This window comes from Protopterus annectens, chromosome 1.part1 (genome assembly GCF_019279795.1).
Source record: "Protopterus annectens isolate FY-2018-M chromosome 1.part1, PAN1.0, whole genome shotgun sequence".
NCBI classification, from domain to species: domain Eukaryota; kingdom Metazoa; phylum Chordata; order Ceratodontiformes; family Protopteridae; genus Protopterus; species Protopterus annectens.
The window spans coordinates 58700232-58717814 of record NC_056726.1 but is presented as its reverse complement, the minus strand read 5'-3'; the positions used below and the strand labels follow the sequence as shown (position 1 = coordinate 58717814).

The window sequence follows — 17583 nt, the reverse complement described above, 5'->3', positions numbered from 1 at the left end:
AATCTAGTGATCATAGATCAAGATCACAGACAGCAAATGATGTCTTCTAGCAATGTCTGTAAAAGAAAACAATTCTGTAGTTTTTAACAACACAACTGCAAGCAAATGATGTCTTCTAGCAATGTCTGTAAAAGAAAACAATTCTGTAGTTTTTAACAACACAACTGCAGAGTATTAAATTATCAGTCGAGTAGACTTGAACCTAGAACCTGTACAAGCATATCATTTTAATGTGGACAAAGACTCAGCAGTTTCAGATACAAATGCATCAGGCTTTGCTTAGCACACTTAAATACAGAGTGCATTTAGCTTTATTTTGGATATCATAAAACATTTCTTGATTAACTGTTTCAGTACAGGAACAAAAATAGTCTATGTTAAGACTCTGGGTAGTTATCGTCCAAAAGACATCTACTAGCAAAACCAAAATATGAAAATTTAAATGGAGTATAAAGTTGAAACTTGTTTTAAAAATATTCATATATAGTTTTAGTTAATTAACCAAGAAATTATTTTGTAATCAGAACACACATTTGTTTGTGTGTGTGCGAGTGTGTGTGTGTGTGTGTGTGTGTGTGTATTATATATACTATATACACACACACACACAAACATACATATATATATATATATATATGTGTATATATATATATATATATATATATATATATATTACTACATATGGGTGCACTTAAAAAAACATCTATATGCTGATTTGTCTAAAGTTGACAGAATGAAATTGAAAAATAACTTTGAAAATATAATGCACATGGTCCAAGATATAACTCTTAGCATGCAATTTTAAAACAATATTTTTTGCAGAGGCTCAAGTCCACCTGCACCCCCTATTGCCTTACTACTTATGTATTCTAACTCTGAAATCACACAATAATGGGGAAAGGGTAAATTTCCCAACCCCTATTATGTAGCAATCTGTTACAAAAGTGTGTCAACAACTTAGATATTTACCTTAAAGACAACCAGTTAAACTAACATCTCCCATACATTTATATATCTGCATATGTATATGTATACATATAAGTGTGTGTGCAATCCACTGAGAACTCAACTTGTTCCACTGTGAAAAAGCCAGTACAACTGATTGAAAATCAACTGAAAACAGGTACCGTCTTTTTTCAGTTTAACATTGGGGTACAATGGGGACTGGGGAATTTACCCTTTCCTCACTGTATTACAATCTCAGAGTTGAGATATACACTTAGCAGGGATTGTGGGGGGTGCAGGAGAGGCATTCCCCTTACAACAAACTTTTCAAAAATACTCGTTTGTTTTTTGATTGGATGTTGATCGATCAGTTGAGTTTGATTACTTGCCGTTCAATAGTGTCGGTTTTCCTTGTAGTGTAGTAAACCTGTGTGTATCTATATCTATATCTATATATATGCATGTGTGTGTATGTATGTATATACACACATACACACACACACACACACACACACACACACACACACACACACACACACACACACACACACACACACATATATATATATTTACACACACACACACACACACACACACACACACACACACACACACACACACACACACAGGCTTACAGAGTCTGCTGATATTGCTCTGCACTAATGTAATTCTTTATAATAATATATGTTACAATCCAGACTGATTCCTACCACTGTAAAAAGCAAACTTGATTAAAACAGTAATAGTTCCTAGTAAAAGAATACTTCAGTTTCAGTAGCTTAACTTTTGTAATTCATGTGGCAACAACACTACAGTATTACAGCAGTCAGAAGTCCAAAGTGATACGCAGTTTGGAAAAAAAACAAACACCTACGTAAAGAGAATACATGAAGGTGAATATATTTGCCTAGACCTGCAATAACAAAGATGCATACACACTTCACTCAATCTAATTACATATGTGTATGTGAACTGTACATGAGTTACCAGGTTTCTTTTTTGGGCAGCTCTCTTCTTCTTTTGGCTTTTCCTGGTTAGGGGACACCACAGTGGATCACCTGTCTACTCATGATTGGCAGTGGTGTTTTACAGTGTTGAGTTGCCAGCCCAGCACCCAACCTTCCACAGAAGGCACACACATGCACACACACACACCTAGGGCCAATGTAGAGTGTCCAATCCACCTACAGCATGTCTTTGGGATGTGGGAGGAAACCGGAGCACCCGGAGGAAACCCACACGACCACAGGGAGGACATGCAGACTCCGCACAGAAAGCACCCCAGCCGAGGATCATACCAGAAAACCTCATGCTGTGAGGCAACAATGCTAACCACTGCACCACCGTGGCTGCCTCATTCTATTAAATTATAAAAACAGAACCAGTCTGAAACTTCTTTCTGGCCACACTGCACCAATGAGGACAATTCAACAGACATAGCAGCCTGAAGCAAATGTTTTATTTGTCTGCGTGTATGTTTATCTGGCAGTCCCTTCCCTATTCCACTTCAGATGGATTATATATAGCAGAGTCTGATGAAGATATATAAACAGGAGAAGGAAAGTCAAGCTGGCATTTCCATTGTTTATGCTCCAATAGAATTACTCATTACGTATGGGGGCAGGGGAGCCTCTTCGTGAAAAACTGTTGCCCATTACTTTATACAAATTGCAAATTATCCCAAGTGTTTTTCTACAGGAAAATAGTCATCATTAATCATATAACCAGCAGTACATGAGGCAGTACCTTTACAAAGATTTCATGTGCATTCTAAAGTTCTGCATGTCACATGAATCTTTGGGGGGTTTCTTCAAGTACTTGGCATAGGATGGTATGCCAAATGTATAACACACATGCCATTGTGTATTTTATGTAAGTGTTAACTTTTATATCTACATTGATGAGCAGGCAAATTAACACAAAACTAGTTAGTTATTATTCAGTGGACATTTTCTAGTCTACTCAAATTTAGGTTTTGAGATACGGATAAACTATTTTAGTTATGTAACAGTGGTAAGTGATTGCCTCTGGAGAAAATACCCAAGCATTGATTTTATTTTTGAGAGGTAGACCACCAGTTTAATTAAAATAGACTTGTTTTTGCATTCCCTACACACCATACTCAATCCAGAATTGGATTGATAGGGCCTACCCACTGTTTTTATTCTCTAACAGTGTAGGTTAACCACATTTCCTTTGTAAGACAATATGTTCTGCATTAACCATCTTACCTAGATCCTTTTTCTGTGTCAAGCAGAGTCTTTCACATGCTCCACGTTTCTGACAAGTGAAATTAAACCAGTTTAAAGAAAGTTAGTGAACCTAATTTTTGTTGCTTGTAAATGTCCTATTAGACCAGTGTTTATAGACTTACACATGGAATACAACCTCATTCTAGGCAGGGAACAGCTGTATTTATACATTATTTTATGACATCAATGTGTTACTTCAAACAGTTAAGTTTAAGTTTTGTTACTTGTACTGTTCAGGAGCATTTTGCCCACATTATGCTTCTTGGACTGACTTAATGAATACATGATTGTACTTTTATTTTCTTGCTAAGCTAAATGACACAACACTGGGTAAGAATGTCTCCTTTGAAGGATGACACACTCAGTTATGTAGCACTCCCTTATGTTGCACTGCAGTGTCAGTATTGGAAAACAATTCCAGTTAGTTGGTGTGGGAATAGAACCCCCAGGTTTCTGCACCAAAGGTAAGTGTGCTACTTGATATTATTCTAGGTACAGTTTAGACAATCAGACAGAAAAAAGTGTCATTCTTGCCTGTCTTCTTAAATTACTAACAAGAAACAGAATGCACATTTAAATGCAACAATTTAAGAAATACAGTCTATCTGCTGAAACAGTGGTTCTAAAAATTCTTATTAAACTTATAGGTCTGCATGTGAGAAAGTATGTACAATATACGTTTTGCTGCCTCTTTTGCTGGACAAGTGTCATAATACCATGCAACACTCCTGACTGCATTTATATTTCTACTGATATTCTGGCTAATATTTACATATGAGAATTTATTCTTTTCATAAAAGATGAAATGGTTACTCGTACCACTCACATCTGATCTCTAATATCATTTTATAGTAGTAGAATGTCATGCAGTGATGTTCAGAGCAACATGCAACATGTTCACTTGTATGAAAAAGAAATTAACTGCCAAGAGCATTTGTATCAGCCAAGGAAAGCGGTTAGTTATCGGACTGTCAAAAGGTGAGTAGAAAAAGTTTCATTCATTTCAAAAACTGTTGTAAAATTCAGAGTACTACTGAACAGAAAACTACATAAAACATGTTTTTTTTTTAATTTGTTGAATCCCTTACCTATAAGTAAACAATGCTCAAGTATTTACTTTAAATGAGTTGATGAAAGATTAATAATAATAATAATAATAATAATAACAATGCAAATGTAATAATTATCCTGGGACAGAGAGAAAAAATAATATTCTAAAACATCTCTTACTGTGTGACCTAACAGTAAGCCATCATTTTTATATGTGGAGATTTTGAATTAATCATTTAATGACCGGAATGTTCTACTCTCTATGATTTTTCCTGGAATTTTGTGTTTCTCCATAAATAGCACAGGTGTCAGTACCTACCTGAGCATCCTAGAAAAGCCTAAAGTGAATAGTTTGTTATGTACAAAACTAAACATTTCCTTTACTTTAGTTTGATACAGTCTTGAAGTTAATATATTTATTTTAGGAAGGCGAGCAAAACATCCAATATGGGGAAACTGTGATGCCATCCCAAACCACAAAAACTCTTGCTTGCTATGTTAGTCTCAGTTGTTCAACACGTAGCACACTCACTTTTGGTGCAGAAGCCTGGGGGTTCTATTCCCACACCAACTAGCTGGAATTGTTTTCCATTACTGACACTGCAGTGCAACATAAGGGAGTGTTACATAACTGAGTGTGCCATCCTTCAAAGGAAACATTAAACATAGGCCTCATCTGTCCGAGTTGTTGGTAGCTCAGCTGGATGTAAAAGAACGTATGGCACTTATTGAAAAAAGTATGGGAAATTCCCCAGTGCCCTGGCCAAATTTCTCCTAGTCCGTATGAAAACTGCCTTGTGTCTTCCCCCTGAAAAGAGGCCATTGGCCTAGAGATACTAACCTGGTGAACTAAGTGTAAATAAATTAAAATAAACAGTGAATTTTCTTAAATTGTATCTTCCCGCTGTACCTGTGAATGACTGCCAATAAGGATTTCATATTTAGAACTGTTGCAGTCTGGCACAATTGCACCATGGCATTTGCAAAATGCACCTTATAGAAATAGTTTTGTAAAAAATGCCTAAGTTAATAACTTACTTAAAGTCTTACAGGGTTTTCTTTCACAAACACATCAGATGTTACATATCAGATGTTCTAACGAAAATACAAAATTGCTAATGGATGATTTTGTGAAGGATACATAATTGATTTCACCCATAGTTCATCTCTCTTTATTTCTACTTTTTTTCTGGAGTAGCCATCAACCACTGACTGTTTTGCAATCTGAGACAGTCTGCAACGTAGACTATTTCATTTGAGAAACAGCTTATCAAAGCTATTTCCAGCCTCTAGAACAGCAACTGCACTAGGGAGACAAACTGTCAGATTTCATATCAGGAAGATCCTAGTTATGAATTGGGGCTGCTGAATGCTTTGTGTTCATTTATTTTACTTTAAAATTACAACAAAGCCACATATTTTAGGAGTTAGTATTGTGCAACCTGTGGGACACCTGGGTCAGTATTTTGCAACATGGTAAGAACCAGTTCATATTCTCTTTCACCCTAGCTGGTCTTGCAGTGGTATGAGCCTGTTACAGAGTCCTAGAGCTAGTGTTAACATTATGAGGCCCCTACCAAATTTCACCTTAGGGGTCCAATCAGCAATTGTTGTTATTGCCTTACCTACACACTAGTGATCCACTCTGCATCCATCACCACTATGAGCATCTCTCACACACATCGCCTTTTCTAGTAGAACAGAAATCTCCCCTTTCTCCCCTCTCCAAAGTGCATGCTGTTTTAGGTGATTCTTAGACAAGACTATGTAACACAGATGGAGACTGACTTTTAGTTGCAGTATAGTTAATTAGTTCTATATCACACAGAGTAACCAGTCTTAGAGATGTCCAATAAGATTGTGTAATGTCTGCAAATGCTGTCATACACAACGGGACTTATTATGCACCTCCTTCTCCAGCTCTGGCTGAACAAGCCGATGGAACCTGTGACTATTTGTGTTGTCATGCACACTTGCAGACTTAATTATAATCAACAAATTTAAGTGTGCAAAGCAATATTACTGAAACATCCTTTAATCAGGATTAACTGAGCTGTGGGATTCCTGCAGGATTATCAGTACTGGAGGAACTCAAAGAAGAATCATCAAAATCATGAAGCTGCCATAGTTAACAGATGTCTCACACAAATAAGTCTAGTCTGCCTAGTGACAGTCTTAAGTTCTCCAGTGCCACCATACACTTAAATTGCACTGGGAAGGAGGTAATGCTAGTTACTGTGTTTCTGTACACTAGCCAAATTACTACCAGCATTCTGAATTACCAACACTGACTGTTGCCCACTTTTTTTAGCAAAAATATCAAATAAAAATAAGTTCTGCATTGGTAGTACTAAGCTAGGGCTTGTCCTTTACATCAGTCCTGAGTGACTGTACAGCTTGCTGGTACCTAAAACTACAGGTGCTAAGCTGTAACCATACTGCACATTACTATTCAAACATTGTACCCATGGGCCAGCTGCACTTGTTAATGCATTGTATTGTTACATACCAAGATAAAAATAAATAAATAAATAATCCCCTTACAGGGTCGGGAAGTTATCTTTCCCCTTTCCAGAAAAGACAGCAACAAAATGAAAGTGTCTTCTCTTCCCATATCTTGAGTATGGACTCTCCCTGATTGTTGCAGGCTTTTTTTAATAAAACCACACTGCCTACAAATCAGCAACAATAGAATCTGCCATTTTATCTCACTGTCTCCCAGCAAGGAACAGCACTGCTCACTTCTTTTAAAAGCTAACAGGCTGCGTGTGCAGCAGAGATGTGAATATCTTGGTTCCCTTCTTTTAAGAACTCCTTAAAATTGATGCCAATCCAATTTCTTGCTGGAAGCATCACTAGAAGGCAAACTCCTTAGCAAATCAAATGTACACCCTCCAGTACCTCCACTTTACAAATTCCTTTCAATAACCTCCACCAAAGCAATCACTGCTTCTCAGACCTTGCTTCTAACCTGCTTCCCAATACTGAAAAAAATAACTGACAGATTTTGCTTTCTCGATGGTCATTTAATCTTCTGTGTGACTATAATGTGTTAGGGGGTAGTGTAGGTTATAATACAAGTGTCACAGAATTATTCAGAAATGGAAAATGAAATCAAATGAGGCAGCCTTCCAGACATTTTAGTATGCATGTTTTTTTCTCCTTCATGCAGTTTAGTGAGCATAACATGGAAGTAGCTACAAACAGGTCACATTACATGAATCATTAGCATAGAATCATTGCTGTACCTTGTTCTTTTTATCTTTTACTTCTTATATTTGCATAAATGATTGACTGGATAGTTTGAATATGCCATGTACTACATGTACTCTGTAGCCAGGTCTCTCTGATTAGAATTTTTAAAGCAAAACATACTAATAATGTATGCACACATTGTCTACTGGTAAACCAACATTTCAGTAGCAAACAATGAACTTACATGCTGGTATGGTGCAGTCCCTCGTATTGTGGTAAAGTCTATGAAAGTGCTTACTGCACTTTGGACTGAAAACTAGAGGACCTGAAAACAGAGAAAGCACATTATTAGGGCGTTTACTGGATTACTACTTTAAAATGAAGTACACCCTGTGACAAAAGATCTGTTGAGCCACTCACCTGTTAAATTTTTTAAAAACTTTTCTTTCACTCGAAGGTCTCTAGGAACGATTTCTGCCAGAGAAACAAGAACCAGAGCTGATTATATGCTTATCTGAATCCCTCTGGTTTTATACTTCTGTGCAGTTGTGCATAAAAGTACAGAGTACATGATGCAGTGGTTATAACTCTGTTGGATTTCACCTGATACATTTTCTGTGACCGTCTTTTAACGTCTTTGTACTTTACATGGGTGAGACAGCAAACATTTGAAGGAGGACTCAGGGGATGCTAACCATGTTGATGTTCAAGAGCAAATGACTCAGAAGATGAAGCAAAAATGAAAAGAAAAAGCATTTCTAGTAACCACTCAGATCTTCTTCAGTAATCATTTGTTTGCATTATGGGGATTTAATGGCCCAGTGGCTTGGCTATTGGGTTATTTGGACTTTTGTTACCCAGGTCACTTGTCTTACTCCCGCTCACTTTATTATGAACTAAAACCTGGTATCCTATACAAATAAATTTGGAGGTTTGTATGAGATAAAGATATAGTTCTCAATTCAGTTTCTACAATACAGGTGTCAATGTCAAAATAAATAAACAAACAGTACTGGCAAATATTTAGGAAATCTTCCAAGAGATCACAGTTATGTGATTGTGACTTCTTAGTTCCTTAGAGTCTAGTCCCACTTTAACATGCTTATGGCATAACTAGCAATGTAACATGCTTACAGTGTTTTGCCTGTCAGATTAATGAATGGACAATAACTTTGCTTTCAGAAATACATGCATGCACAAGACAAAAAAGCATGTACGTGTAGAGAGCTATTCAACTTGCTGCAAACACCTTAGGTTCTTCTATTTTATGAGCTCTGTAAAACAAACAATGTGCAAGTAATAGCAACTAGTGATCAGATTCTTGCCCTAACCAGTCTGTTATCTTTTACACAAACAAAGCTCTGCTCACTGCAAGAAGAGAGCTCTATATATAGAAGAACTGCAGGGATGTAAAAACTCTTTTAAAGGAGGCTGTGTTTTAATTGGTAAGGCACTATCAACAAGAAATACTTTCCACTTCTTTCCTATACTAAAGAAGTAGCTTATAACAGCACCCAACTAATGTGACAGGTCTGGTACAATGCAAGCTGCAAAGTACATTAAAATAGTAGCAAACCATGAGTTGTGGACTAGGTGACAATTTCATGACATAATATTCCAGGTTAATAACAGTGACTGTACATAAGGTATAACTTAATCAATTACTGTAATCTTGGGGCTGTTAGTGAAGAGATAACCAGAGTTTTGAGTATAGCTAAATATAAAATATATACCGCAAGTATCTTACATGACCAGTGAAGACTGAAACATTACATCTGCCTCACCTGCCACTGTGTGTGTGTGTGTGTGTGTGCGCGCGCCTGTGTGTGTGTGTGTGTGTGTGTGTGTGTGTGTGTGTGTGTGAGTAGCTACCTATTGTGTAAAGTGCGTGTGCAAGATTTTTTTTCCCACTGTACTTTATCTATAACATATATGTATTCTCTGCATCTATAGGTTTTGTATAGTTCAGTGAATCTATTTCCACTGTAAAGGTCTGGAAAGAAATCTAACTGCTTCTGCCAAAGGAACTTCTCAGAGTTCTTTTAACTTTTACTCTGTTCTCTGTTGACTAAACTGGGTTACACCAGTCTGTTGGCTAAACTGGGTTACACTGGTCACAAGTGCTGCCCTACTCCCAGCAGACCAGCAGTATCTGTGTGGTCTGTTGGTAGACTGCTTATAGCCTTCCTGTGTGGACTGACTATAGCTTTTGTGGCAACTACCTTTCTAGCAAGAAAAAATTAGTGGAAATTCCCTGGGTTCTGTCTTTATTAGTTGATGTAATGCACTGGTTATTGTTGGAAAAAAATCTTCCTTCTTAATTTTGTATCGCATCATGTTCTATTTAATTTCATTTAAATTGAAAACATGCAACAAAATATCTAAGTAGTTATTAAGTTCTACAGACTGACAACAGAACACAAGCATCTTAACAAAAACCTAAAACTAATTTTCTTTATTGCAATGACCATACCAATATTCAAAAATAAGCTGCTGACTTACCCTAAGAAGACTGACAATAAAATAACAAAGTATGTGGAATACATTAAGCTTTCACAGATGTCTGTGCAAAGTGTTTAGACAAAATATATTACTGAGTTAGAAGAGCCACTTACCTACTCTTTGTTGCTGACCTCTTCTATAGTCCGGCAGTTCTGTGGAACCCAAAATATAATCAGTGTCTGCTTTAGGTGAATACTGGACTTCATTTTCTTCTTTGGACTTGTGGTACTTTTCCAACTCAGTCCCTACCATTTCCATTATTAAGTTCCAAAGTGTATCTTTGTCCCTTATTGCTGTGGCTTCTGTCCTGTCTTTGCAGTGTCCAGCTGTAAGTATTAACAATATTAGAAGTCCCAGAAGAGGAGTCAGTCCCCTGAACATTTCTGCTGAAATCAGATTACTTTCAGCCTGTGCTCCTGCCCAGGTTTTTATTGCACTGGAGAAAAGAGAAAGGGAAAAAAAATCACTATTGCAAAAAGTTGAGAGACATTAATGTTATCACTAAGTAGGCATGATTGCTGATGGGATGCTGCTTGTGTTACTTCATATAACATTATTCTCTTCCCCCACTTCTTTGCACCCATGAATTATTGTGTTTTGAATTCCTATATGCATACTAGGTCACTATTTGCTACATATGTATTTCAGCACAGTTGTCTTGTACTGTCTTTAAAGTTTATAAAAAAAGCAACAGTTTTCATAGTGGTGGGTGTACATAGTGCAGGGGTGGGGAGAGTACTTTACGCTCACCCTTCATTGTTGCTAGGTTCTCACATTGAAGCATTTATTTTCTGTTTGTTTACTGAGTGGTTGGGCTGGTCTACTGACCCTTTTCAGTCACCACTCAGGCTCAAAGATAAATCCAGTCAGGAATAAGTATGCAAGATAAACATAATAACGTGCACTGTAGTAACAGTCTACTAACTTGCCATAAATGCAGACAAAATACAAAAGGAAAAGAGAGACGAGAGATAAAGAGATAATGAATCAAGTACATACAGACAGAGAGGCAAAGTAGCACAAAGATAACCTAAATAGAAAATATACAAAAGACACATGCCATTCGCGGAGTGGAAGACAGCGTTAAGTGTTTTTTAGTAAATGAATGTAGTTGGAAACAGATAGCTCAGTCTTCTTAGCCATTGACCCTGAAGTATTTATTTCATTTCAGCTACTAAAACGCAGTCCAGACATTGTTAGAACTTAGTTTTAGTTAGAAATTCTAAAAAGCATCTGAGCTCAGCGCAGAAGAAATAAAAATTGCGAAGTACTCATTCACTTGGAAACTAAGGAGCAATCGCCAAGTTAGGCTTCCAGAAATCTGAAAACAGAATCGGGACTCCTGCAGCGCAAACAAAGTGACATCCATGTCTCCCCTACCTGGTCGTATTTCCTAACTTGCTTGTCTGCAACTCCTGAGCTGTCCAGTGATGTTGTCCCGGACCCCAGTCAGGTAACCGGTCTGCGCATTATATACACCTGGACCTTCTGCGTCCACTTGGAGTAATACAGAACAGGTATATCAACAAGAGCAAACTATGTATATCTGCAGGGCTCTAAGTATAAGAAAGCTCTTCTTCAGCTGCGCTCCGGCTAGTCTTGAGTGGTTGCTGCTGTCCTGGAGCCCATTACTACATGGTGGCAGACCGGGCGAAGCCCCTTATATACATCTCCGACAGACAGCTGGGGCGGCTCGGCTCGAACGCACATTATCGACTTGCAAGTGGGTGGCAAGCAACTCCAGTCCACTTGGCAATCCTATTTGGTGTGTGTGTTTTCGAAGTTTCCCCTCTTGGCAGCGTCACTTTTCTTCTATATCTCCAGTTTGCCGACGTAAGGCAACAGTCCCCAGTGGATTCACCAAGTCGTGTCTTTAATTAGAATCGTCTTATTCAAAGTCTTTAAAATAGCGCTGTTTCCCGCTCTGCAGCATCACTCAGGATCACTCTCAGCAGCCAAACCCTCCTGTTCCCCTCAGACCTGCTCATGTGGCTGAAGGGAAAGCGTTGTGTTTACCCGGAACTTTGGAATCTGGATAAACGGGAAGGCCGGGGGGTGCTGGCAGGGTCATTATTACCGGAGCCCATGATCAGCTGGTAGTTAGCTCGTTAAGTTTCTGGTAAAGGCTGCCGCGATCGATACTGAGCACAATGTTTTATTGCTGTCTTTGTGAACAACTTCTTGCCTGGAAATCCGAGCTGCAGATCTAATTGTCTGTGTATAAGTGTGTGTATGTAAGGAATACATATTAATAAAGTGCTCCAATTGGAAAGTGTCACCAGAAATAATAAACGTGTACGCCGTCCCCTACCCAGCCTCCCAGACACACACACACACACACACACACACACACACACACACACACACACACACCTTTTTTTCTGACAGAAAGGCGTTAACCTCAGTTGGTTGCCAAGTTGGACTTAAAAGAGGAATGACAGTGGAATCTAATCTTTTTTAACTTTTGTGTTTACTTTCATTTGTGATGTTACCACTCCCATTTAGCAAATAACTACTGCTGTGTGGTTACATTTGCACAATGGTCAAAGATCTCTTGGCTGCTTACATGTAACATCGAGTACAGTAATGCCGGAAGTTTTTTTCTGGTTTCGAAGGTATACTTTTCACATTTTGACATTTTCTGTTACATTCTTTTTAAATGTTCACTTGATGCAGGTACACCGCACCGGTTGTATAGTTGGTGGGCACCTGGCTATGAACTGTTACCCTGTAAACACTGCTACCACTGATATTATTAATCTGCGTTTATTGTGGGGTGGGGGCGGTTAGTGGTAAGTCCCTGGAAAGTTACTGCAGCCACTAAGTTGGTAGAGTGAGGTGGAAGACCAATGAAATTATGCATCTGTTTCCTTCAATGAAGGATGCAACAGGACTAGAAGGAAACGGAATATTAAACTGAAATACAGGACTTTTGCTATAACATATTAAAATGATAAATATCAGCGACTCGTATTCAGAGACACTTCAGTCACTCTCATTTCTGAATGTTTGACTATGTTTATAATCATTTTGTTGATAGCTTATACCTTTTAGTCGAATACATTCTGCATTTCATCATGTATTTGCAATTTGCACCCATGTAAGCATTCATTTAGTCATTCTCCGACCTGGTTAATCTTTTTCAATGCTGTTTAAAGAGCTAAAGCTTACTCTGACACTTAGTGGGCGTAAGGCAGAGACCCAGAACTTGGGTAGGACACTGGACACCAGCCTATCTTGGGTAGGACACTGGGCACCAGCCTCGTTGCGCACAGTTGCCTACTTTTAAGATTATAGTGGACTTTTAGGCTTGAAGTGAATAGCTTACCCTTGCACGGCACAAATGGAGCGCTGAAACTACGTTTTATTCAGAGACGTGAGATCCGTCTTTTGTAGATATGGTCAAGGACCAAGAGCACTGACAGAGATGCACAAAGTCTGCTTTCATCCACTACGACCGCTGAACCTCTCAACCTCTTAACGCACGAAGCCAAAAGTAACGGCCCACATCAGGGACAGATTTTAATTATATTTATTATTTAATTTCAGCTGATACCATAACAGGCATTGCAAGAGTGCAACCGAAATGTTGTTCATTATTTAGAGACACTGATCCCCAAGACCACATTTTTTATGAGTAACAAACCAAAAATATGAACCAAACGTGGACATTCTGCAAAAATCTAAACAATTGAGAGGTGTGAATAGCAGCTACTTCAGCGTAGCTTTGTGTACAGTGTTAGAATGGTAACGCACGCTTACAACACCACAGGTTTCTGTTAAAACATTTTGTGTGAGCCCCAATGGTTTATTTACAGTTGTACTACTAACTGCATGCTTTGTCTCCTTATGGCCAGATTCAACAGCTAGGATTGCTGGTGCCTCTCTTTTCTTATCTTTAGAGGAATGCCCCATTTTTGAAGTACATTTGTTTTATATGTTAAATGTCAACATTTACAAATATTTGTCATAGGTATGCCCTTGCCCTCTTTTCTCTGTGTCATCGCTATCAGGTGTACCTCATTATTAAGAATGTTTGTCATTCCGTCTCTTAAAAAGTCCTTGTTCCTTGGAGTTCTACACCGAAAGAATCTGTGACACATTCAGTGTTAAAAATAAAATATATCCATGGTAGACAATAATAACGAATCATATTAATTCATTAAAATAACTTTTTATAAGTCTAAATTAACACATTTAGCCATATTGTGAAGTCCTGATTTAAGCTGTTGACAAGGTTTTAGTAAATACTCCACATTTTGCCCAGTTGTTCCACAATTTAGAGTTAGAAGACTGAGAGCTATGCTTATCCATGCCTCTCAGTGCGTGCGTATGTGCGTGCTTGCGTGAGTGCGTGTGTCCAGTGTTGCGGTCGCGCTGCTGCAGGAGCTGTCCTTTTGTGGCTCATACTTGGAATACGCTTTTTTTTCCCGGGCGAATGCTGCATTTCTTGACTTTTGGGGAAGTAATACGGATAATATACTAGATCAATAAGACAGTTGGGAAATGCAGCTGAGCTCATAATCCTTCAGACTATACTTGTAGGTACGTTACCGCGGGTCCCAATGCGGTTCCGCAGCACCAAAAGCAATATGTTATCCTCACTGTGAAATATTTTAATCTTTTTTTTTCAGGCATGCTTCCTCCACCCGCACCACCTAACACTGACAGCTAAGACCGCCACACCCCTACTAATTATGTATACTAGAAGACTGATGTACATCCAGTGGTGTAGCCAATTAATTCCATTTTGTACTCGCAAATGATTATTGCTACCCCCCCCCCCCAATCTACCTGGCATTTAAAAAAGTGGTCATATCATTTAAGCGGTTGCCCCATCCCAAACCTAATGTGTGCAACATTTTCAGTTGCTCAGTCAAAACTATTAGAAATATTGTTTTTAGATTTGCAATCCTCTTTGTAAGCAAGCTATATACATATTCTTAGAAGCATTAATCCAGATGGTAATAGACATCCTATGGCTTGATAAAGCCCCAGCGTTTCTAACATTTTCAGAAAAAAGTTGTATGCTTTAGAGTACAAAGAGTATGCTTGGCTACACCCTTGTGTGCATCAGAGTACATAAATAAGAACACTGATATACTCTGATCTGGTATGTAGTATGTAGTTTGTATTCTTCTAGTCTGCACCGAAATTTATATTGTTGTCACATAACTGCAATTAATGATGTTTCAGTGGGAACCACTTTCGGGTTCTGCTTTAAATTTCCTTCCATTTTTTATGCTCAGCTATACATCAATCACTGTATAGCTAGTGTTTCTATGTGTGTTGGTGGAAGGAGCGTCAACTGTCATAACTTACTTGGCAATGCATAAAGAAAAACAAAACTTGATAGATAGTTGTGACATTTGTAATCCCTTTATGTGAAGAAGCATGGGAATGAATATGAAAAGCAATTCATATGATTTTCTGAACGTTAAAGGGATGCTGCACATTTTTGTGTGAATTTTAGGATGAAGATTGACATGTTAATGTGAAAAGAGCTGCTATTGTGATATTTGGTTTATCTACTGGGCGGATGCTTTTGTTCCATTATGTTTGCCTTTATTCTTTTGCAAAAGGTCAGCAAGGCCTGCAGATATATTCTTCAGTAACTTGTCTGAAACCCTGCAAAATTAAGTCCTGTATGAGGGAACCATATACTAACCCCCTGACAAGTTCATGCACTGTTTTCTAATGAGAGCAGTGGCCTATACTGCCATGATCCCAAAGACCCCCTTTATTAGAATTCTATCGCTGGTGCATTCTCATAAGCTTGTCCCTTTCACTGAATTATTTAAAGACTATTAATGGTAATTTTTACTGTGTTATGTAGAAATCAATTTTATTTGGAAAGCACATAATAATTGCAAGCTGAACAGTACTAAGGGTCATTTAGTCCTCCACATATGAATTCTGACCTAAAGCTGCTTATGTGTTCTCTAAGATGACATCAGTGCTCACCGTAGCAGGTATTGCTGCATATCAGAAATAAATTACAGGGTATTTAAATACTTATAAATTAAAATATTACAGTTATGTAATTACAAAATAACAAAGCCAGTGGTATCCTTTTTGTGCTTTATTATTTTTAACATTAGAGGGCAACATAGCTCAGCTAACCCTGCAGCTGAGCTATTCAGCTACGTAAGAATATTTTCTGTATTATGGGAATTGCAGTGTATATAGCTTATCTCATCTGGACTGGCATCTTGTTCTTTAGAACAATTATAAGGCTTGATTATGTCAATTGAAAGGTAAATGTAACATACATAGGAAAATTCAAGGAGACATTATATTATGTATACTGTTTCTCAACTGGTCTATGTAATACGGTACCAAACATTTTTTAAGAGTGGCTTTTTTTGCACAGTAACAATTTTATTAACTGCAGAAATGGAATTGTGTTGCTTAGTAGCAACATTTTATGTGAGTAAGTGAGATCACTAATATGCTTGCAGCGAGTGATTTTTATCTGCTTTTTCTTTTCTTGTATGAAAGAAAGTTATCTTTTTTTAGTTGTGGTTCTCTAGATTTATCTTCAATTTTCCTCCCTTCAAACAGGCACTGACCCTCTGTCCTCTAAGTGTTAGTTTCAGCACTTTCCCCATTTCTTTCCATCACTTCTTGATGGGCTGTCCTACTGTAACCATGTATTAGAAGAATCTTCTATCTTACCAGAAGATCATCCTTGTGTAGTTTCCAATGTAAAGTGTTATGGCAACAGAGTGATCATAAATCATAATTCTTATAAACTAAGAAGGTTGTAATATGCTGCTAGAACCAGTGAAATGTTTTTCTGAGTCTTATATAGCCCAACATATCTCACTATCCTGAAGGTTGTTCCTGCTTCTTATTAGGCTACCTGGATTCTGTTAGGTGTCATGGTTTCAGTGATAGGTCTGTTAACCTCCCCTTAGTAGCAGCCCAGTCTCATAACTAAGCATAGATGGCTTGTTATGCAGTTTGATGCATTGCCTTCTGTATTAAGAAGCTCAGCTTACACAAACAGCTTACCTCTCCCCACTCTTATTAACAGTTGATTTATGGTTGACCTATATAACTGAATTTTTTCATCATGTTTAAACCCTTCATGCTCTCACCAGAAAATCTGCTCTAATCACCATTCTTTTATTTATTTATTCATTTATTTTGTTATTGTTTTTCTGGGGGGAAACGGAAGATGTACACCTACTTTATTACAGAGGATTTGTATATATGAATGAGATGTCTAGCAGAAGAAGACATCACTCCTTGACAAGATATTTCAGCAGTCAGATGACCCCTAATACATGACTGCATTATCAAATTATCCATACTTCTGATGACACGTTAAACCGAGACCCCATCTGCTTGAGTTGGTGGTAGCTCAGGTGGATGTAAAAGGTCCCACAGCACCTATTGAAAAGACTAGGGGAAACTCTCTGATGCCCTGGCCAAATTTCTCTTAGTATAAATACCTCCTTGGGTCTCCCTTGAAATAAACTAATAAATAGTCTAGTGGGACTAACCCAGTCAACAAAAGATAAATAAATAAAAATAAATGTCTGTTACAGCACAGCCTAACTATACATTGGTCTTGTTTTTCTCATCAGCTTTTGTAAATTCCTTTAGTATGGAGTTTCAGCTTTGATGTATA

At 37.9% G+C, this 17583-nt stretch overlaps 1 protein-coding gene across 1 annotated transcript in view; it reads right to left on the bottom strand.

Moving 5' to 3' along the window:
• Positions 1 to 12251, bottom strand: part of ALKAL2 (ALK and LTK ligand 2) — a 67780-nt gene extending 55529 nt beyond the window's left edge. Inside the window, exons 1-4 of the mRNA XM_044073587.1 lie at positions 11325 to 12251; positions 10058 to 10380; positions 7863 to 7916; positions 7687 to 7767 (exon numbers count right to left, since the gene is read on the bottom strand). Of these exons, the coding sequence (XP_043929522.1) occupies positions 7687 to 7767; positions 7863 to 7916; positions 10058 to 10325 (403 nt within the window). The 5' untranslated portion in view covers positions 10326 to 10380; positions 11325 to 12251. The remainder of the gene's footprint in view (positions 1 to 7686; positions 7768 to 7862; positions 7917 to 10057; positions 10381 to 11324) is intronic.
• Between the last annotated feature and the right edge of the window lie 5332 nt (positions 12252 to 17583).